Source organism: Lupinus angustifolius, chromosome LG04, assembly GCF_001865875.1.
Source record: "Lupinus angustifolius cultivar Tanjil chromosome LG04, LupAngTanjil_v1.0, whole genome shotgun sequence".
NCBI lineage: Eukaryota > Viridiplantae > Streptophyta > Magnoliopsida > Fabales > Fabaceae > Lupinus > Lupinus angustifolius.
Genome location: NC_032012.1, coordinates 25,566,822 through 25,588,665, shown reverse-complemented (window position 1 = coordinate 25,588,665; position 21,844 = coordinate 25,566,822). Strand labels below are relative to the sequence as shown.

Here is a 21,844-nt window from a genome sequence, read left to right as displayed (position 1 = left end):
AGATAAAAATAAAATAGTCAAGAAGTTAATAAGGATATAATTCCATGTGGTGTTGAAGAAGCAAGTGAAGTGAAGGTGTGAAAATGGCGATTCCACTTTGGAGCTGCACTACTAGTTCCTTATCCTCTGCGCTATGGTCCACAGTTAAATTACGCTACTCCCAAGTTTCATATAGACCCATAGTTTCCCTCCATTACAAGAACGCACGCGCAACTTCCAATCCACACCCTCCATCCTCTAAATCTAATACTCAACAAGTATACTCCCTCTTACTCTTATTATTATTTATTTGTTTTTTTTTTCCGGAGGGATATACTAAGTGGGAGCCTCGTGCACTGGCCGAACTTTTTTGTTATAATAGTTTAAATTTTAACAATTGAAATTGTATTTGCTGCTGCAGAAGAAGAAGAAGAAGCAATTAAAAGATGAAGGGGGGAATTTGGTCAAACCCCAACCAGCTTCTTCTTATAAAGGATTTGGCATTCCTAGGAAAGATAAGGATTCTGTCTTTGATTCAAAGGATCAACAGGTACACATTTTACTTTTTAATTTGCATTAGTGAAATTGACTAGGTTTCTTCACGTATTGCAATTTGTAAAATGATGAATTACATGAGTTTCGTGTTTTGCTCAAAATTTGGAGCCTGTGGTAACTCAACTCCCACATTTTTTAGATATGTATTATGTAATGAATTGGGTGGTGGTATATCTACACAAACTGTTTTTTAGTTGAATGGAGGTATAAAAGATATGTTTTTTTGTCATGTTATTCGACCAATTTCATTTGTCCGAAGCAAGTTTTGTTTCAGCCATGTGATTGTTCGGGTTTTACTGTTTGAGTACATTGGATGTTGCCATGTTGGTCAGCATGATTTATATTTTATGGAATAGAGATTTGCCATGTTCAAGAATCCCTCATCTACATTTTCCTTCTCTTCACTTTCGGTTTTAGGCCATTAAATGGTTGTTTGCATGTTCGATTTTGGAGGAGAATTAGCGGAAGGGAAAGGCATACAAACCATAAAATATACTTGTGAAAGGGTTCTCAAGCCTTCCCTTTCTCTTTCTTCCCCTCTAAAATCCAACTCGCTAACAAACCCTAAAGAGTAATTTCTCGTTGTATGCACAAAATGCCATCCTGTCCCATTGGTGGGGAAATAAGGTGATGGGTATAGTGTCATAAACAAGAGGCATCTTTCCTTTTTCTTTATAATAGAAGAGCCTTCAATGAGAGTGGCCCTTTTTCTCTGACCTTTAAGAACTATTTGATGCAACTTGACTATTTCTCTTAGCACGCATCTCTTAATTTCTTCAAATAATTATATCCAATTTCAGGTTGAACCAAGTAACATACAAAGCGCAGCTTTCCTGAATGCTGTTGTGAAGGTAACGTTTAAATCGCCCTTTTTTCTTTTCCTAGTTAAGGATTAATTTTATTCTGCTTCAAACCTTTGGCATGAGAGGGGGTCCACCTTTAATTTTCACAGTCTAAATCAAACACTTTTTTGGGGTACACGAAACATGTTATTTATTTCTTGCCTCTATTCTGTCTATATTTGTTTTCTGGCTGGTTCACGTTATTGGTTGGGAGCTTTCATGGCATGCCATTAGGTTGTCTGGTGATTTCAAGTTCAATATTATTAATTGACCTATATCTGAGTTTCATTTGTTATGATATGATTTGACACCTCTCCTTCTGTTAAATAGACTCATTTCTATACTACCCATGGTTTTACACTTTACAGTGATTCAAACAGTATTTGTTCCTCTTTCGAACAATGGGTATCTTGTTAAATTTCATATAATAACCTTATGTTATATATTTGCATTTCTCTTGTATCCATCATCTCTTCATTAAGATATCTTCTTTCTGTAACCTCTTTAGGTTTACTGCACCCATACTGCCCCAGATTATTCACTTCCGTGGCAAAAACAGAGGCAATTCACGAGTACCGGAAGGCAAGATTTTGAAAATCCGAACTGTAGAATATTAAAAATCCTTCTCAACTTAATCTTACAGGCCACAACTTGTGCAGTGCATTTATGATTGGAGGTAGGAAACTATTAACCAATGCACATTGTGTGGAACATAATACACAGGTATTGTCCTGAATTTTCCTATCTTCAGTAGATTGTAGATCTTGTAATATAAATTTATTACTGAGTTTATAGTAAATTTTTAAAATCGGTTGCCAAAGGAACCTTAGTTATGAAATAGGCAGCCAAAAGTTGAAACTATATATAAGCTTATACATTGCATTCCCAATAAAACTAAAACTTTGTATACATATTCTTTTAAGATTTCTACTTTATCCAATTATTTGTAAGGTCTGGTGCATTAAGCAAGTTAATGAGATTAAGTTTATACTTTTGGAATGATTGCAGGTTAAAGTCAAGAGGAGAGGGGATGATAAAAAATACGTGGCTAAGGTATGCTCCTATGAAGGAGCTGTCCTTTGGTTTTTCTCAGTATGCTAGTATGTAGTCAACCTTTCCATGTGAAGAACAATTTGCTTAAGATATCTTCTCAATAGTATTATCTCACTTATCCTTGATAGCATGCTAAGAGCAGAGGGTAATAACCGTTAAAAGTCTTAAAAAGTTACTTAGAAATGTATAAGTGCAGAAAAGAATCTGATATCTCTATGGTTTCTGATTCTTAAACAGTAAACTCCTGATTCCCAATATCTCTAGGGTTTAATTGTAAGTTATACCATCTTATATATTTTTGATGAATCAATTATAGAGTGCATGTTACCCTGCATGGCAAAAAGTAGGTTATGCATGGTAGAAACTTCAGGAAGCATGGGTCGATGATTCAATAGCAACTTGGAAGGGTTGGGAAATTCCTTTACAAGTTTATGGATTTCGTTTATTGTAATAATTAATAAAGGTAACTTGTAGTGACTGTGCCCCTTTTCAATAATTGAAGAACGGTATTACACATAAAATGGTTTTGATGATTCAAAGAAACTAGTTCCTGATTAGCATACATCTTCTGTTGATTCATTTGTCTGATCCTTCTTAATTTATGATGATACAGAAAAATAGAAGTTTTTGTAAGTAGAAGTTATATTATAAATCTATGACCTTTATTTTAAATATTCATCATTATAAATAAGTAATCATCAAATACCTGTACCACAGCGAAATATAAGTATAGAACATTAAGTATTCCAATATATTTTTTGCCAAATGATAATATTCAACAGACAAGGAAGGCTCTTGAGATATTGATATTTATATCATTTTCATGTATTTGCTTTATGCAACAGGTATTAGCCAGAGGTGTGGATTGTGATATAGCTTTGCTTTCAGTTGAAAGTGATGAATTTTGGAGAGAAGTGGAACCTCTCAGATTTGGACATTTGCCACATCTTCAGGTTTTCAATTACTCCTTTCTTCTCAGGAATATGCTTGCATTTTGCTTTGTACTTCTTCCTCAGTTCCTTGTTATCTTCTTTGAAGAAATGGTAACTGATTTGTTAATGAAGTCAAAGTGAAACTGCCGGCAACTGCTTTGTACTTCTTCCTCAGTTCCTTGTTATGCTTGCATTTTGCTTTGTACTTCTTCCTCAGTTCCTCGTTATCTTCTTTGAATGAACAATCATTGAGCGTGTTAGATGGATTTATAGAACAGGATGGTAGCTGTAGCTTTCTTTTTGACTATTAAGCGTGTAAAATCTGCTAAAATAACATATACAGTTGGTGAAAAAGTAATATCTATAGCATGAATTTAGAAATAATGCTGATTCATCCCCGCTGATCAGTATTTGGTACCAAATGTTTATCTGATAACATATACAATAATATCCTGTTCCACAAAATTTCAACTAGTACATGGAAGAGTAAGTTTACTTACTTTCTCGTTTGGTACTCACTCTCCACCACTTCTGGTTACAAAAGAGTAGCTGATTTATTTCATCATTATTTGGCCTCAACTACCAAGACTGTATGGTTTTAATAAATTTATGAAAATGAGTGAATTAGTAATTAATTGGACAACTTTTTAAAGCATATGTAGTTCATCAAGTATAATTTTTTTACTGATATATTTCTGTTTGCATTATTTGGAGTTTGGACTGAAATTTCTTTAATTATTTCTGTAACCTGTAGGATTCTGTAACTGTTGTGGGATATCCCCTTGGAGGAGACACAATTTCAGTGACAAAGGGAGTTGTATCTCGAATAGAGGTTTGGTATCTTGAACTTGAAATTTACCACTTCATCTATCATGAAATCAATCAATTTTTTTTGTTCTGGGATTTTAGTTCTCAATTGTTAAAAAAACTCGAATCAGGTCACATCATATGCTCATGGATCATCCGATTTGTTGGGCATTCAAATTGATGCAGCAATAAATCCTGGTCAGTATATCTAAGTGTGGTTTAACTTTTACTTTCACCACCTCTCCATCATAAAAACATTCTCTAGTTTATTTTTCCTGTTCTAATTAGTATAACTGCCACCCACTACTGAAATAACTTCTTCCTCTTTTACGGAATTACTATGCATTGATGTGATAGTCATTGCTTACATTTGTTAAATTTTAGGTAATAGTGGAGGCCCGGCATTCAATGCCCAAGGCGAGTGCATTGGTGTGGCATTTCAGGTAGACTTTATGGCCTGCTGTTAATTGATGTATTAATGGCTTAATGCTTACTTGGACTGTATAGTTTGCTATAAAAGGCCGACTTTCTAAAATAACGCTGACACTTGCAAACTTTGACATATTAAAATAATCCTGTTAATGAGAATGACCACTTCAATTGATTAATTATATTACTTCAGAAATATTGTTTCTTCAAATCATGTGTCTTGTGCTAACTTATCAGAAACTTCATTACGTTTTTCTGTTGGTTCTGGGTCATTTTCTTATGGGACATTACTTCTAGGTCCTCAGATCTGAAGATGCTGAGAATATTGGATATGTGATTCCAACAACAGTTGTATCTCATTTTCTGTCTGACTATGAAAAGAATGGCAGGTATACTGGTAAGAAATTCTACTAAAGTATGCTTATATTTGGTGCAATTATGTTTACTAGTGCCGTCACATTGCACTGCTAGGGGAAATTTAGTATTTGTCTAAATATCATTTGCATGACTCAGTCTCAGGACATGTCTTATTTATAAAGGTTATTATATGCTACTCAAATTAGACTTCTGCAATGACAGTTCTACTCAAAATGTTTTCACATTTGTTATGTTTTGTGTGCATAAATTAAACTGTTTGCATCTTTGCAACAATAATAACAAATTTCTAGTTACGTCAATATATGCTCCTCAAGAGTCAGCTTAGTTGGCAGAGCTGCGAGACATGAAGTTTGAGCATGTCTGGGTTCAAAGCCCGGGAAGTGCGCTTTAAAAAAATGTTCACCTACAAAATAAATTACATGTAATTTCATGGTCAAAATCTGTATTCTTCTGATGATTAGTTTGAACAGTATATTTGAAAATTGATTACTACTGTTTTTGAGCAAGCAATATCACCTGTTATGTTGGTTGTTGTATTATCATATGTTATGTCTATTGCAAGTCCAGCCTCCTAATCAAGCTTTATATGGTAACTGTAATGGTGATCTAAAGCTTTGTTTTTATTCCCAGGTTTTGCTTGCCTTGGTGTACTTATACAGAAGCTGGAGAATCCTGTGCTAAGGGCATATTTGAAAGTAAAGAGTAATGAGGTATTTCTTTCACAAAAATCTTCAGTGGTTGAAAATCCCACAATAAATAGTAATGTCCTGATAAATATCACATTCTACTGTTACCTTGTCTTGTTAGCTCATATTCAGCCGTTCATAATTTGATATGATTAATTGCATATTGTGGGGCCCATACTGAATATTGAATTAGTCTTATGCCCATAGAGCTTGTAATGATTAGCATAGGATTGTGCCATATTGACTGCTTCTATGATAAGGATGGTCCTTTGCCGATCTGAAATGGAAGAGTTGATTAAGGTAGGAAGAGTGGAGACTAGGAAAAAAATAGAAGGAACGGGGATAAGTTATAAGGAGGAAGAACTGAAGCCTCTAAGAGGGATGCTAGAGTGGAAGGATGAGGGAGAAATGGGTATTTCTTAGTTGTTGGTACTGAGATTTCTAGTTTGATAAACACTGGGGAATTGCTTAGTGAACATATTTGTGGGAATGCCTTTGGTCCTTTATCACTTGGTAGGACAGATATTAATTACATAGTGTTTGATGTTTGAGTTTCTGGTGTGACGCAATTATTGTTGTTTCCCCCAATAGGAATTGCACATCATGCAATAGTTTTTATATCAAGATTTTCAATTATGTTGCAGCCTATGTGGTTAGCAAACAGATTTCTTTCCTCTTATGATATGTCTGATTTGACAATAACAATACCTGTTTCTATACTTAATTTTATAGCACTGAATTTGATATTTCACATTTCCTGTCTTGGTCAGGGTGTATTGGTGCGTAGAGTTGAACCAACATCTGATGCAAATAATGTATTAAAAGAGGTATTAGTTAATGGTTTTTATTTGCAAAATATTATCCTCCAATGGTCCATGAGCAGACAACCAACAAAAATTTCGAATCATTTTTTGCTTCTTTACATAATAAATGTAGCAGATGTTTAATCACCCACTGTATTTGAATTTTTACAATTGGATTCTAAAGGGAACAAACAAATACAGCATGAAATGCTATCTTTTTTGTTGGAAATAAAAGGCTGGCCTAGCTTTGGAGTCTAAATGTTATTGTCAACTGTGATTTTTTTCAAAACGAAATTATCCATGAGGTGTTGAACTGTCAATAGCTGTGGGGATATCTTCTCATCCTTGTTTAAAATTCATTCAAGTCTTCTTTTAGGTAATTAATTTGGTGATATTTGTCATTAACCTTTAAAATAGAAGAGTCGGAGAAGTCTTACCTGGAGAACTTACATAAGATGATAAGAAAATCTGCTAAAATCCATTGACCCACACATTAACATTTGAGACAAAACTTGCATTTTCAGGGTGATGTTATTGTCAGATTTGATGATGTTCGTGTTGGCTGTGAAGGAACAGTCCCATTCCGATCAAATGAGCGAATTGCATTCCACTACCTCATTAGTCAAAAGTAAGGCCTTCATTCTCTTCCAGATTGGACAAACTAAGAAGTGCATTTGATTTATAGTTTATCACTGAATTTTAGTGTTATCATGCTTACTTTTTGCCAATAAACTTTTTACCATGGTTATATCTATGGGCTTATAGTTTTGTAATATTAACACCTTTTATGCTTAGTTTACAATGTTCCCAAGCTTTTGCTGTATGTTTATAAACTGCAAGGAATAGAAGTATGGCACTTCGCAATGAATTCTACAAAGACAATTCAATGCAAGTTATATTGAATATACTATAGGCTGTTTATTTTATGGTAGGGCTGTAGGGGTGCTCATGACTGAACCAAACTGATCTAAACAGAAAATTGGAAAGAGAAACAATTAGTTTTTGTTTTGATTGGTTCTCTTTTTATGTACACTGATTGAATCAGTTTGGACTTTGGTTCTTATTTATGCAGTTGAACCAAACCAAAGATAACCAGAATCATACAATTGTGCATGTTTGTTTTTATATTTTCCATACATATTTATAGATTTAAAATAATTGTTGTTTTTTTGAATTTTTTAGATGTGTTTATTTTTAATCTGCTTTTTTAGAATACTTTATTATGTGTATATTTTTTTATGTTTTGTCAACCCCACCTAGTGAGATAAAGGCTTGGTTGTAGTTGTTGTTGTATATTGTTATGTTCTTTTATTGCCAATCGGGTCATTGGAGGGAAAAAAAAGGAAGTTGAGTAATTTCTTTTATACAAAAAATGTGCTGGACCGAAAACCTGTTAGACGGAACTAAACCAAATCAATCAGGATTTGTTTGATTGTATCATCAAAACTAAACCAGTCAGTTCCCATTATATAAAACTGACTTTTTTGTTCAGATGATTTTCCCCATCAACTCAAACCGGTAGACCCTTATTTTGTGACTTTTCATGAGTTCTTATTGTGACAATACTGTCAAGCAAGTTTCAGAGGGTTTTGTGTTTGCTTTTCTGGCCACTGATGCTTAGAATGGGATTCTAGAGTAATATTATTGTACAGATTTCCAGGTGATACTGCAGAGCTTGGGATCATCAGAGCAGGAACATCAATGAAAGTTAAAGTTGTTTTAAATCCACGAGTTCATTTGGTATGTAATATGTTATAGAAATGTGGTATCAATCAATTTCTTGTTCATGACTTTCTTGATCTGATACTATCTTTTTTGCAATGTTTTCTCTCTCTCTCTCTCTCTCTCTTCAACTTCAAGGTTCCATATCACATTGATGGAGGTCAGCCTTCCTATATAATAATTGCCGGTTTAGTGTTCACACCCCTTTCGGAGCCATTGATCGAGTATGTAGCATGTATTCTCATATTTAGAAGTATTCATAGTTTTTACTTGGGAGGGCTCACTCCTATTTCTGGTGTTTTAATTATTATTTCATTAATTCTTAAACCTCTGGCAGGGAGGAATGTGAAGACACTATTGGGGTAAGTTCTAAGTTTGTGTGGGTCAGCCTTAAAGCAGAAAGTTGAAAAAATTTAGTTTCTGAATAATTTGTATGTTTTTTCCTTCATCAGCTAAAATTATTGGCAAAGGCACGATACTCATTGGCAAAGTTTGAAGGGGAACAAATAGTAATCCTTTCACAGGTTTGTTGCTAGGTTTCTTCTTTGAAAATTATGTAAATGATGTTTGATTGTATTCTTGGAATTTTTCCATCACATGTAGCATTTACTTCGGACAAAGATCTTCTTTCTGTTAATTTATCGAACAATGTCATAGCATTAGCGTTTTCTAGTTGTCTGTTTAATTTATTTGTGTGGTCTAATTTTGCTTTGCTCCTCTTTTTGATTGATAGGTCTTAGCAAATGAAGTCAACATAGGTTATGAAGATATGAACAATCTGCAGGCAAGTCATATCCAATTTTTTAGATCGATTCCCACATTCCCCAACTTCATTTGTTTCTCAAATAATATTTTTTCGCAGGTTTTAAAATTCAATGGAACTCGAATTAAAAATATCCAACACCTTGCTCACCTTGTTGATTGTGAGTTGTAACATTCTTTAACTACTGTGCATTCATTTTATTGAGATATATCTCAATGTTGTCCCATTGCTTTTCTCTTACTCAGCATGCAAGGACAGATATCTGTGTTTTGAATTTGAAGATAGCTATGTTGCTGTTTTGGAGAGAAAAGCTGCTGCTACTGCTTCATCACGCATACTCACAGATTATGGTATCCCATCTGAAAGATCTCCTGATCTCTTCAAACCGAATGTGAATTCACTCCAAGGCGACCCATCAACAGAGAAGGAATTTGGCGATATCCCAGTTTCAAATTATGAAATCGGCGTTGATGGACTCTTCTGGGCATAATAAATTTGCACTTGGAGATGTCAAAGTGAAATTTTTCATGGCAGCAGCACTTGAAGAACATGGCCACATTTTTTCACTATAACACATGAAGGGTTTGATGCTGCTAATCTTGGGGCATGTTAGAAGCAATAATTTTTATTCACATTGTCTTCCCCTCTTAATTTTTTGGGTTTTCTGGGAAGGATAGGAAATTTAACATGATTTTTTCACTTCATTTTTATTTGATAAAACTTGAAAGATCTCTTCAGGTTTTATCTCAACTTTTCATGTTGCATTTTGTATTTTGTATTTTTTAGGTGGTGCACATAAAGAATGGCTCTTATAAAGCCTTGATACATTTGATGTAACATTTTAAATACATTAGTTATTGATGTCTTGGAAATTTTGATTTTGTTCCCACAAGGAAGAAACTATAACATTCGAGTATGTTTGTGATTGTTCAAAATATTGAAATGATTTAATTTATTTGAATACTAATTTTTATATTCAAAAGTAAATTTTATTGAAAAAAAAGAGGAAAAATATACAAGTGCAAAATCAATTAAGCAAAGAGTTAAAATGGAAAGAGTCTTGCTCGTGCAGTTATACTTTACTGTAGGGGAAGAAATTATGATTTAATTATTTAAGTCTTAAATGGTATCAAATTCTACATTTCACTTCTAGTTAGAGATCTTGCAATTTTTTTGATACTATCAAAAGTATTATATCATTGGATCAATAATTAATCCCTTTCAAGATGTCTTATATTACATAGATCAACGCTTTGTTGATTGAAAAATCTTACATAAGGAGAAATTCGATGTAATAGTCTCCAAAATTAAAATTCAGGAAAAAAAATGAAATGTTGAGAGTGGGATTTGAACCCACGCCCTTTCGGACCAGAACCTTAATCTGGCGCCTTAGACCAACTCGGCCATCCCAACTTCGTGTTAAATTTTACAGTGATTGGTAGTTGTCGAGTGGGCTCAGTGGGATGTCAGTTATTTGGCATGTACAAGAGTGTACGGGGTTAACATCTGTTGTCTCATTCTTTTGTACCACTGTATGTGTTAGGAGATATGATTGATCAGAATAATATTTAATAATTATATTTTTAACTTAAATAATATTTTTTGTCAACTAATCAGAGATAATGGTACATAAAGTGATATAAAAAATTGGACAACATATGTACTCTCACATCTGCTGTCCATGCTTCCTACTATTCACAATATCATGTCATTGATTTTTAAAAAGTAGTGTGATGCCTCTTGTACAAACAAACAATCAAAAGCATATCTTAGTTTCACATGTGCTGTTGGTTATTCAAATGTGACAAATGTTCGGACTAATCCCTTTCGGAGTGGGTGACTATCCCTTTCAGTAAGTGTCGTTCATAGAAATTGAACTTTTGACATTTTGGTACGAGAAAATCTAACCTATTGTCATCCTTATTTTCTTTAATTTTTTTGGAGCTTAGTTTTATGCCATACCTAGTAGTGTTCATGTGCTCCATAAGGTAAATACTTATCATCTTTGTCTTGTAGCATACAATGTGCATTAGTGAGATACAAAAAGGTTTCCAATTATCAATTGCCACTAGCTATCATGAGCCCACCACCACTTCTTTTACACCCTTTTTAAGATTTGTGCTTCAATCATGAACCTTCTCAGTTTCTCCAACAAAAGTTCAGTTTTCTCTATTGAAACACATTCATTAGACTTCATATCATAAAGCAATTGATTTTCACCACCTTTTATGGCTTCCTTTTGTTTACTATTCTCAGCAATGTTCATATCCTTAATTGCATGCAATTGTTCATTTTCCTCAGCTTCTCTACAAAACATGCATGTTTCAACCATCTCAACAGGACCAACACTATCACCAGATATTGAACCACTATTTCCTACTCCAAGTGGAGTTGCTTTTTCTCCATCAGAGTCTTCATTACCTACAATTCCTTCAAGCCCAAGCCCTCCTAATTCTGATGCTAATAAAGGGTCAATAGCTGTTTTTCCACCATATGTGTCTATTCCAGCACCAGCACCAGCTTCCAAGGGTGCATCTTTGCCAGTGTTTACAATTCTACATCTTGGCATAGTGGTATTTTGCATGATGCAGCTTCATGGCATGTGAGTAGATGTTGATGTTTCTGATTATGGTTTTCAAACCATATTTTCTCAACAATTCATGTCAGAGTAGTAGACTAGTAGAAGTAGTAATTATGTGTCTAAAATTTAAGGCTTGTAAACATTTTATTTTTATTTTATGTGAATCAGTTCAGATCATAAATAAGTCAATAACTGAGATGTTAACTTGTGATGTACTGTTGTTTAAGCTTTACTCTTTATTTTTACTTTATTTTTATTTCTTTGTATTACTTTAAAAAATGCACTGTCACTGAAAATAATGTAGAATTCAATAAATGAAGGGTCATATTCTCCCTCTTCTTATATGACCATTGATTCCAGCAATTGATTGTCCTGTACACTTTCCCTGGGACCACATAATCACTTTGATGTGGTAAAGTTAACCTTTTAATAACTCAGCTGTGAAAGAAATACGAGAGATGTGCATATTAATTAGGATTTAATATATACCGATAGTGTAAGAGTTTTTTATATTATCAGCAAACTATCCACCATTGATTTGTTAACCATCAACTTTCAAATAAAAATGATACAAATCAATGGTGGATGATTTGTTGATAATATAAAAAATTTACAATTTCAGTATATAGATTTTAAACTCTATTGATTATTGAGTGGGCTACAATTCATAAATGAATTAAAAAATTGAGACATCTGGAATATGCATATCTCACTAAAAAAGGACATGAAAAAAACAAATTAATTAGTTATATAAGAAAGTATACTAGGATTCTCACACTAGGAACATGTATAATATATTAAAATAACCTATTGTATTTGTATATAAAATTTCTATGCTAGAAGTCCCTAACTCCCTATATAAACATCTTAATAAGACCTGTTCTAAAGAATTAGACTATTTCCTAACTTTGTGAACCACATTTAGAGAGCTACAACACTTGGCTTATTCCTTCTAATCTTCATATTAAACAACTTTCTTGAAAGTGCTCCCATGAGTTTATTGAAGTCAAATGGTGTCTTCCAATTCTTCTTAGACTCCTTAGCAATGAAGCTTCTCATGTTTACATTTTCCTGCTTGAGAAAATCTATTGCTAAACTCATTTGTCTTATCACCTTTATTTTCTCTTCATCTTTCTGCTTTAGTTGATCCTTCTGTGCTCTATTCTCTTTTCTAAGCCTTTCCACTTCTTCCCTCAGCATCATTACTTCATCACAAATTGTATGTTTCTCTTCTACCAGTAAGTCTATCGGATTTTTGTTCAAGTATAAAATCTTATTGGAACGGGACGGATCATCCTTCGGAACCATATCACATGCTGGATCTGACGAAATAGGATGAATTGAGGTGGTATTTTGTAAATACATGCAGTTATCAGAATTTGCACCTCTCACTCGCTCTTCATCTACATCTTCCACTTCCTCTTCTACTTCCTCTTCTTTCTCAGGATCATCAACTTCAGATTTTATAGACTCCTCTACTTCACAATTCTCAGAATAAATGTCATAACCATTATCTCCAAAACTCAACAACTTCTTAGGTGAAGAAGGTTGAGAACCTCCAATCTTGAGTGAGCGAAATCCGGTGTCGGGTTTGACTTGATCATAGCTCTCAGCCAATGAACGATGAGTCCTGTAGAAATCTTCAACCATGCCTATAAGCTCAGGTCTCTTCTTGTAATACATTTCTGCACGTTTTGCAAAAGAATCTGCATCTTCTTCAATTAACTTTAACATTGCCTTTGTCTTCTCATTTAGCTCTGCCATAAACATGCATATATCAGTTCATTTCTCTTTCTCAACAATAATAAAATCACATGCCTTAACTATATCTATATTCTTATTAGTATATAACTATATATGTTCACAAAATGGCCTAGATGCCATTACAGATATATATGTACATGGTCAGGGTATATTATCAACCAATCATGCATTAATCCACAAATTGCCAACATTATTAAAAACTTTACACTAACCATGTATCAAAAATAAACTCATACTACTATGTCATAATAAAACTAGGCCAAAAGGTAGAGGAAAGAATTGAACTTCAACACAGTCATGATAAGGGAGGCCCATAACCTTTTCAGTTTTCTATTCTAGTTTAAACAATCACAGTCATGAGTTTATTAATTAAATAAATAAATAAATACACGTATCTTAAAAAGAGCATCAATTTTCAGAATATATTAAGTGCTATAAGGTAAATATAAAAATAAATTCTTATACCAAATTGATAAGAGGAAGAAAGTGGATACCATTGAGAGTGGATTGAAACCATGGGGATCGTGTAGTTGTGCTATGGCTTTCAAGCCACCACCACTGTGATTGTTGATTCTTCATCAATTGAGTCATCACTATTTGTTTTGTCTTCAATATCACCAACACCAAGAACCTATCTATATATATATATATATATAACACAGTAACACACAATAAAACAAAAGATATGATAAGAATATAAGATCAGAAGTTTATCAAAAAATAAGGATATAAAGATAAGTATTCCTTCAAAGATTAAAATATAAGATAAGAATAAAAAACACCAATTATATCAGATTTGCGTTATGGAACAAATGCACCTATTTAGATGCTGAAACTGACTCTTTGTTATTTGCAAGAAAGCACACACAAAGAAAAAATAACACCCTCCAAGAATATCATTACCATGGATAACTTTCAAAACAAGAAAAAACTTAGAATTAAATCATATAAAGAGATTACAAAATTTTAAAACTAAGATAAAGCGACGAACTTTTTTTATATTTGATAAGATTACCCAGTTGATAAAAGCGTAGCAAATTATCATCAATTTGAACGAAAAGAATAAAAGACTCGAACTTTGCAATGCCCACCACACAAATTAATCAATGTAAACACGAAGAAGAAAGAGAAGCACCTTGCTGAAGTTTCAACTCGCGAGAGTAACTCGTTGTTGAACTCGTGTTTTGAACTCAGTACTCAGCGAGTCAGAGACTCTCTATGCTCTGTTTTGTAGTTAGAGTAGAGAGAATGGAGGGAGGAGTAATATCCTGTTTCTGGTTTTGAATTTCTGTGTGCCAATTGTCAATGTATAACCTTATATTAAAGACAAATACATTTAGTAATGTCAATATTCGATTCGAAAAAGCAACAATTGTTGTGAGGGATAGTCACAAACCTTACCAATAAAGAAAGACAGATATATTTATGTTTTTTTTGTATTACCAATTATAATTAAATTTTAAGTTGTCAGAGTTTTATTAGTTTTCTCCTATATTTTTCAAACGAATCTTTCTATTTAATAATAATTTTCCACACAACTCAGATTTTAGTTCCCTTATTCATTAGTTGAATCAGTTACCTAATTATGATTTATGAAACAGAGTAGTCTATGCTATCAAAATAGAATTAAGTCTTGGTTGGTATTGTAGCTTCAGTCAATGGAAGTTGAGCGAGTTTTTTGGTATTTTATTTGCACACTATTGGTAACAAAAAATAATGCTTATATATTTATATATTATAGTGGTTAATACTTAATACAGATGAATGTAATAAGATACTACTGAATCTAATAAATATGGGAAAGCAATAATAGAATCTACTTTTTGAGAACCTCATCATATGGTAGGAGTATTATATTCAAATACACTAATTCTAATGCATTGGTCAAAATTTGAAATATGAAACTTCCATTTATATAATGTTTGGTGATGCTGTGATTGGTCATTACAAATTAAATTTGTTTCCTTTACTACTATGGAATTATTATTATTTTATATATTACTTGAGAACTAATTAACTCATAAGAGTGTTAGTCAATCATTTTTATTAGGAAGAAACCTGGTAACAAACGAATAAATCACTAAAAAATATTCATTAAAAAAAGAAGCAAAGTTCAAATGCATTATTGCCTTTAGGTGGGAAAAAGTTTAAATCAGTATAATGGCACACGTGAGATTTTCTTTATTGAACCAAGCTTATAAAAATTGGTTACCTAACCCAAGGAAATTAGATTAGATTATTGTGATTAATGAAAAAAAGTTATGGTTTTGTTAAATTTTAATTCAATTTCGTTATGTTTGTCAATCACAACACTTTCACACATAAAATTGTTATACATGGGTGAGACAACATATTTATTATTGTATAAACCCTATTTAACAATAGAGTTTATTTTGGTAACTAATTTGTATATCAAGGTATTTTTAGGACTCCTTCCTGAAAAAATGGCAATTATAGAGATTTATTCTTTTTTAAATGTAACATAAAGTTTGTTGATTTATTATCTTTTTTTTAATTACTTTTTTCTCTTCATTTTAGTGTGAGACTTTTTTAATTCAAAAATCATTTTTTATTTGTTATCTCCTATCTTTTAGATCTGCTAAATTATTTAAACAGAAATATATTGCTTATCTTTATTTTAGATTTTTGAAGTTTATTTTAACGAAATAGTAATAGCAAAGTTAGACATGTTAATCTGTTAATTTATAATATATCTTTCATAACTTATGCCCGAGATGAATTACCTTTTAAAAAGAATGCATTGCATCACAAGTTAATGTCAATTTGATTACGTAATACAAAATGATCTTAAATAAAAGAAACTCAAATTAAATTAAAAATTGAAATATGATGCAACTTAAGATGAATTTAAAAAATATGACATTATTTTAATTTTATATTATAATATTACTTTAAATCTAAAAATACAAATGCAATACATGTGAAACTTTCTAGTTTAACGAATAGGCTGAGCCCAATAACTAAGCTCACAAAATAATAAGGCAGAGTTAGCCATCTTATTAAGGAAAATCTATATCCTAAAAATTCTCCAATCATAAAAAGATAACAAGTGTTATCTGAACTAAACATATATGAGAGAAAAATTTACGTGTAAAAATTTTATACACTATCAATATATTATCTATTATTCATTTTCAATCATTACTATACTCTACATATAATGCAGATACAATATACCACGTGTAAGTAATACATATATACAAAATTAATTTTGATTTTGCAGCTATTAATGTTGAGTGTCCTCTGTTGTTGAAGCAGGAATAAGAGGTACAAATCCTCTGCCTCCAAATACAGGGCGCATGAAAGTATCATCAAACATTCTCCAATAATGATGAACTACTTTACTTGAATCAATGGGATTCCCTGTGTCTATGTTTGATTCTGAATCTTCTCCATTTGATAGAAGAGGTAGAGTCTTTTCAGAAACAAAATCATATGTCATTGAACTCCCTACATGCTTATGAGGATCCAACATCAACCTTATTAGTGGTTTGGTCAATAATCCACCCACCTGATTCATTTATCAAACAAGTATTTTCCATTTCAGATTAAACAACACATAAAAGAAAACGAATTATTGAATTGTTAATGTAATCGTAATTATGGTTATATTGCGTTTATCACAATTACGGGAAAATCTGGCTGATATGCCAACAATTGCGGTCGTAATGCAAATGTTGCGGAGACAAAAAAAAACATGACATTGCGCTCTCAAATGTGATAATGGGACATTTTTTAAAACATTATGGTCAAGAATAGATATGTAAGAAAAATGCTACTTACATATATGATCCACACACTCCTCTTATGTATGCTTTCTTAGCAAAAATTGAGTGTAATGTGTGTAGAAAATGAGATGGGCCTAGTTATAATCACATGGTAAAATTTGTATAAATGTAGTATGTAGTATTATTAGATAAATATCACACATGCACATATTAGACAGCTTCAATCCATAATTACATGCTCCATAGTCATGCAAAATGGAAGAAGGTGCCACTGGCTAATCTCAAATATGCCTTTGTATAATTCAGGTTTGTATAATTTCTAAATAAACATGCAACCGAATTATCAAATTTTAAGGTAAGGGGTGTTACAGGAAAATAAAATGGTCCAAATTTTAGTAAGTGCTAGATAAATGAAGGATTCTTACCACATTAGTTAAGAGAACAACTATGATGGTGCTAGTGATCATGATGGCATTTCCTTGTAATTGAGTATGCCCTGATGTAGTAAACTTCAAAACACAATAAAAAATTAAAACCAGACATATTTACATGGTCGGAAATCAACAACAACACCAAACCTTTATCTCATTAGGCAGGGTATGTTACAGCTTACAACGATGTCATAATACTCTATGATACGAGTGAAAATTACAGACATATTTAGGCGCACAATTCATTATTAGTTATACCTTATTATATGCAAGTGCAATGGATACAGCACCTCTCATGAGCCCTGCCCACCATATAACAACCTTTTTGAACATGAAAAAAGTGATTAATTTGTAGTAAATCAAGATTGTAAAACACTCAGTACAATCTAAAAGCACATACCTGTTGTTTAAATGCAATCTTGTCATTCCTAGATTTTCTGAATAAATTAGCTATAAATGATAGTGGGAACACAAAAGCTGCTCTTCCTAGCAGAACCAAGCTAAGCATTATTGCACTTGTCCCAAATAATGTCCATGGACTGAATAAATAAGGCAAATTTACAATGTTACTTGCATCATACTACATTTTAAGTATATAAAAGTTCACAACTTCTCTATGATAAAATTCAAAACCAGAAAAACTTATAAAAATCAAGGTCTCTAATTCAATACCTGTTGCTGGCAAATCTCCACTTCTCAATATCCAAGGCATCCATACCAACATACAAGAAGATGAAAATCTCTGAGATTAAAGACAAAGTTGCAAAAGCATGCCTAAAGATATAGATAAACATTATTAGAAAAATGTAACATTTTACAACATTAGCATTTGGAAAAAATTAAATGAAATGCATTGTAGCTTCTATTATACCTGCTTGTGATCCTAGAATTTTCAGTGACATTATGCCATGTGTAGTGTGACATGACAATCCCACAAAAGAACACAGTAAGGATCCCACTTAAATCTAGAAGCTGGATGATGAAATTTCCAACATTTAGTTAAAATATGAAGATATATGATACTAAATAAATTTATAAAGAACTAAAGAAATATTCAAAAGAGATATTTTGGTTTAGAACACTCACTTCAGCCAACATATAAGAAAAGTAAGCCATCAGAATCATGAGAGCAATTTCTCTGTCAGTGGAATGCCTGATACCAACCATAAGAATAATATATTATACCAGATACAATATGATAACTCTTTTAATTTTATCAGTGGTTAATATTACATCTTTTGTATCATGATATTGTAACATCATCATTTATAATATTATTAATAATACAATTTACCATTTTGATCATTCTTTTTTCTCATTCCATATCTAAAGCCTACAATTTCAACACATACATGTAATTTATATTCATTGGAGTGGAGATGAATCACTAAATTTATTTGTTAGTTATCAAGTAAAGCTTACTAATTAACAAAAAGAAAAAAATAAGGATGCTATGATTTGTGAATCCACAACATATACTCATATAAGTCACCTACAGAACCACCAATGAAATATTTATAATATCAACCAATAACCCCTCACTTGGATTTCTACATAAAATTAGTGTGCAAGGCACAGAAAAGAACATTTACTAGAACCAGAATATGGTAGAAATAACTTAGATAATGGAGAAAAAGAGATATCAAAGCTGCAAATACCTGCCAAAATACAACTTCTTTATAAGGTAAGCACTAAACAAGCCAACCTAAAAATCAGAAACAAGATATAGTGAAATAGAATGATCAATGATGTGTAATACAAATTGCGAAAGTCCATTAAAAGAAGTTACAGAACATCACATACAGCTACTCCCAGAAAAGTGCTGGTCAGGAACAAATAAAGAAAGTTGCCAATGAACTGGAAGATATTGGTTGGGGTGATGTGTGAGAGGTCAAATTTCTGGATTGCATTAAAAAGAACCACAGATGTAGCATCATTGACGACGCCTTCGCCGAAAACTAGACTATATAGATGAGGTGTTTCATCCTGATTAAGAACCTGCAACATAGGAATGAAACTAAGCAACTAATCTCGACTTATTTTATAACAAAATCTTCCTCTCTTTCTCAACACTCGTACCTGTAATGTGCATACAGAATCTGTAGCTGAAAATACTGCTCCGAGTGCTACGGATAGAGAACAAACAGTTGAGCAGATAGGAATGCTAAACAAAAATCATCTTTATATGATAACAACAACATTCTTTTTTCAAGGGAATAAGAACCATGCTTAGCTTTAACTGAATATATCACTTTTATGAGGGAGAACAAATTGCTGTTGACCTCAACAACAATACTAATGAATGTCATATTTACATGTTATAGAACTTTGTGAGGCAAAAAATTACCAAAATAGTCTCCCAAAGCCATCAAATCGATGTCCAATTTTTTGAACAACTGTAATGAACCTGAATCAAAAATCAAAATGGCATACAAGGTTACAAGTTACAACCATAATCAACTATAAATCTGGCAGAATTTGGTTACCAAGAGATCCATGACAAGCTTCTGTTTAGTTTTTAAAGCATATCATGAGCTAGAAAGGAAAAAGCACTTTCACCACCTTAACTGGTCTGGACTGTTAATTTCTTAGGATAAGCCTAAAATTAAATGCTGTGGTTACTACCGAAATTGTGAGACGGGGATAATCATTCCTTGATTTGAGTAACCATTTTTTGTTCTTCATTATAACATAAAATACAGTGTAAAAGAATTCAACATTGTTAATGTGCAGTGTAAAAAATTCTTTGACCAATGTGCAGTATTTTCTTAGGAGACAGTACAAATGCACTGATTACTTTAATATGATGTTCAAGGTATGCATGTAAATAAGGTCTGAACATACCCAGTGACACAATGAGGAATGATATTAGACTCCCAATAACACCATACAAGACAATTGCCAAAAAGTTCCGAAAAAATTGCTTCTTTTTCACCTGGAACCTGAAAAACAAACATTAAGGGAATGAAACTGACATGGATGTATCGAAATGATTGTTTGATCTTAAGTCTTAACTACAATTTCTGAACCTTCTATAAAGTTGAGCAAAACTCTTACTATTTATTCAATGTTCACAAATCACACAACAATATAATTAGATGTGAAGACAATCATTGTACAAAAAACAAACTTACCCTGCATTAAATATGATGGGTGGAAGAAGATATATAAAGAAAAGTTCTTCATTGAATACTAAAACGCGTGAGCTTTTCCCCCCAGTTGACACTAGAATTATGATTCCAGTAACAAGGCCCTGAAAACATAGAGTAGAGCAGAACCATCTATAAAATATTATGAACAATTGCTTGGTGCAGATAAGCACATGATCACTATGATGCGTGCGTGAGTAACGCTATTCGAATATTATAAATCACCATTTTGAGACAAAACACACAATAAAGTTTCTTGGTGACAATGGAAGTATGAGAAAAATTGTGTCATGGGCTTTTTTTCTTATGACAAAAGGAAAAATATTGGTGGAGATACTCACAATGATGAGGGCAACAACAGACTCAGTCATCCATTTACTCTTTTGCAGAAGATGGCCAAAGATAATACAAGCACAAAGGAGAAGCACAAAGAGAGTCATGGAATCCACAGAAGCAGCATCAGCAGATGAAGATAACCCCATCCTCACATAAACAGAGGTGGAATTCAAAATCATCACAAAACCCTTCTTCACTTCTTCTTATACCACCAACTAAAGCAATCACTTCATCATTACAAAATAGAAACTAGAAAGTTTAGACTTTAGACACCAAAACAAAACAATGATATTAAAAAAGGGTGATGAGAATTTTGGAGAACAGATTGAATTAGTTTGAATATGAGTTACCAGTTTTTTTGGTATTACGTGAAGACAAAGACAAGTAACAGAGAATAGAATCAGCTTGTTATGTTTGTTTGCTCTATATTCGGATTATTCTCAGAAACCACACGTATGTTAAGAAACTAACGAGGACAAATAACAAGAGAGTATGATACTTAACCTTAATGGGTAACAAAGGAAGGGAAAAGTTACACAATAAAGTTGAACTCATTGAACATGGTAACGAGTTGTTTTTGGGCAAAGACCAAACCAAAACAGAGATAGGTATAATAATATTGTAGAACATTATACTAATAATATAAGCTATGGTGATTATGACTTATTGTAGAGTCTACGCTAACCCCTTATCATAGGAAGAAACCAAATGCCTTTTCATGCATAGCATAAGTCATAATCTTCTTATACTTCTGTTGCTGTTGTGAATTGTCACAAGGTAATAAGTCATTCTCTCCATTAATGGAGTAGCAAGTACATATATTTCTAATGACAAAAGTGTTATTATATTATATATAAAAAGATAAAGTATCTTATTATATTATTA

General features: G+C 32.5%; 4 protein-coding genes and 1 non-coding gene across 10 annotated transcripts; 2 read left to right on the top strand and 3 right to left on the bottom strand.

The window, feature by feature from the left end:
• On the top strand, positions 19-9,857 carry LOC109346597 (protease Do-like 2, chloroplastic). Of its 4 annotated transcripts, none has more exons than XM_019586250.1 (21): positions 19-257; positions 404-529; positions 1,329-1,385; positions 1,885-1,958; positions 2,036-2,099; positions 2,385-2,429; positions 3,275-3,382; positions 4,116-4,193; positions 4,300-4,366; positions 4,553-4,611; positions 4,895-4,994; positions 5,606-5,685; positions 6,432-6,488; positions 6,989-7,092; positions 8,117-8,204; positions 8,325-8,410; positions 8,524-8,548; positions 8,639-8,710; positions 8,920-8,970; positions 9,049-9,109; positions 9,195-9,857. In XM_019586250.1, exons 1-21 carry the CDS (start codon positions 84-86, stop codon positions 9,437-9,439), a joined length of 1,821 nt encoding a protein of 606 aa, XP_019441795.1. In that variant the 5' UTR covers positions 19-83; the 3' UTR covers positions 9,440-9,857. The 4 variants fall into 4 exon arrangements, with proteins under 4 accessions (XP_019441795.1, XP_019441794.1, XP_019441797.1 ...); XM_019586249.1 differs by having other exon boundaries at positions 401-529; XM_019586252.1 differs by having other exon boundaries at positions 20-257; positions 1,335-1,385.
• TRNAL-AAG lies at positions 10,282-10,362 on the bottom strand. Its single transcript has one exon. It is a non-coding gene; the product is annotated as a tRNA-Leu (tRNA).
• On the top strand, positions 11,042-11,744 carry LOC109344901 (classical arabinogalactan protein 25-like). The gene has a single exon (XM_019583626.1). The coding sequence runs from the start codon at positions 11,178-11,180 to the stop codon at positions 11,553-11,555; it is 378 nt and encodes a 125-aa protein (XP_019439171.1). The 5' UTR covers positions 11,042-11,177; the 3' UTR covers positions 11,556-11,744.
• LOC109344763 (protein NETWORKED 3A-like) lies at positions 12,349-14,573 on the bottom strand. The gene is made up of 3 exons (XM_019583512.1): positions 14,430-14,573; positions 13,789-13,925; positions 12,349-13,287 (listed from the first exon to the last, which is right to left on the bottom strand). The coding sequence occupies exons 2-3, from the start codon at positions 13,883-13,885 to the stop codon at positions 12,452-12,454; spliced, it is 933 nt and encodes a 310-aa protein (XP_019439057.1). The 5' UTR covers positions 13,886-13,925; positions 14,430-14,573; the 3' UTR covers positions 12,349-12,451.
• LOC109346593 (sodium/hydrogen exchanger 2-like) lies at positions 16,475-21,564 on the bottom strand. Of its 3 annotated transcripts, XM_019586232.1 has the most exons (15): positions 21,464-21,564; positions 20,965-21,174; positions 20,609-20,727; positions 20,319-20,416; positions 19,822-19,881; positions 19,554-19,600; positions 19,278-19,472; positions 19,133-19,179; positions 18,561-18,627; positions 18,346-18,446; positions 18,147-18,248; positions 17,875-18,013; positions 17,733-17,795; positions 17,469-17,552; positions 16,475-16,826 (listed from the first exon to the last, which is right to left on the bottom strand). In XM_019586232.1, the coding sequence occupies exons 2-15, from the start codon at positions 21,136-21,138 to the stop codon at positions 16,542-16,544; spliced, it is 1,581 nt and encodes a 526-aa protein (XP_019441777.1). In that variant the 5' UTR covers positions 21,139-21,174; positions 21,464-21,564; the 3' UTR covers positions 16,475-16,541. The 3 variants fall into 3 exon arrangements, with proteins under 3 accessions (XP_019441777.1, XP_019441776.1, XP_019441778.1); XM_019586231.1 differs by lacking the exon at positions 21,464-21,564 and having other exon boundaries at positions 20,965-21,260; XM_019586233.1 differs by lacking the exon at positions 21,464-21,564 and having other exon boundaries at positions 16,716-16,826; positions 17,469-17,539; positions 20,965-21,260.

Coding starts and splice junctions, on each gene's coding strand:
- LOC109346593 (XM_019586232.1), bottom strand. CDS start 21,138: ATGATTTTGAATTCCACCTCTGTTTATGTGAGGATGGGGTTATCTTCA. Junction 20,417..20,608: donor CCCATCATATTTAATGCAGG/GTAAGTTTGTTT, acceptor TTTGTTTTTCAG/GTTCCAGGTGAAAAAGAAGC. Junction 18,014..18,146: donor TGGAGATTTGCCAGCAACAG/GTATTGAATTAG, acceptor TTATTTATTCAG/TCCATGGACATTATTTGGGA.
- LOC109344901 (XM_019583626.1), top strand. CDS start 11,178: ATGGCTTCCTTTTGTTTACTATTCTCAGCAATGTTCATATCCTTAATT.
- LOC109346597 (XM_019586249.1), top strand. CDS start 84: ATGGCGATTCCACTTTGGAGCTGCACTACTAGTTCCTTATCCTCTGCG. Junction 3,383..4,115: donor GACATTTGCCACATCTTCAG/GTTTTCAATTAC, acceptor TGTAACCTGTAG/GATTCTGTAACTGTTGTGGG. Junction 8,411..8,523: donor CTTTCGGAGCCATTGATCGA/GTATGTAGCATG, acceptor AACCTCTGGCAG/GGAGGAATGTGAAGACACTA.
- LOC109344763 (XM_019583512.1), bottom strand. CDS start 13,885: ATGACTCAATTGATGAAGAATCAACAATCACAGTGGTGGTGGCTTGAA. Junction 13,288..13,788: donor GTTTCAATCCACTCTCAATG/GTATCCACTTTC, acceptor TGTTTATGGCAG/AGCTAAATGAGAAGACAAAG.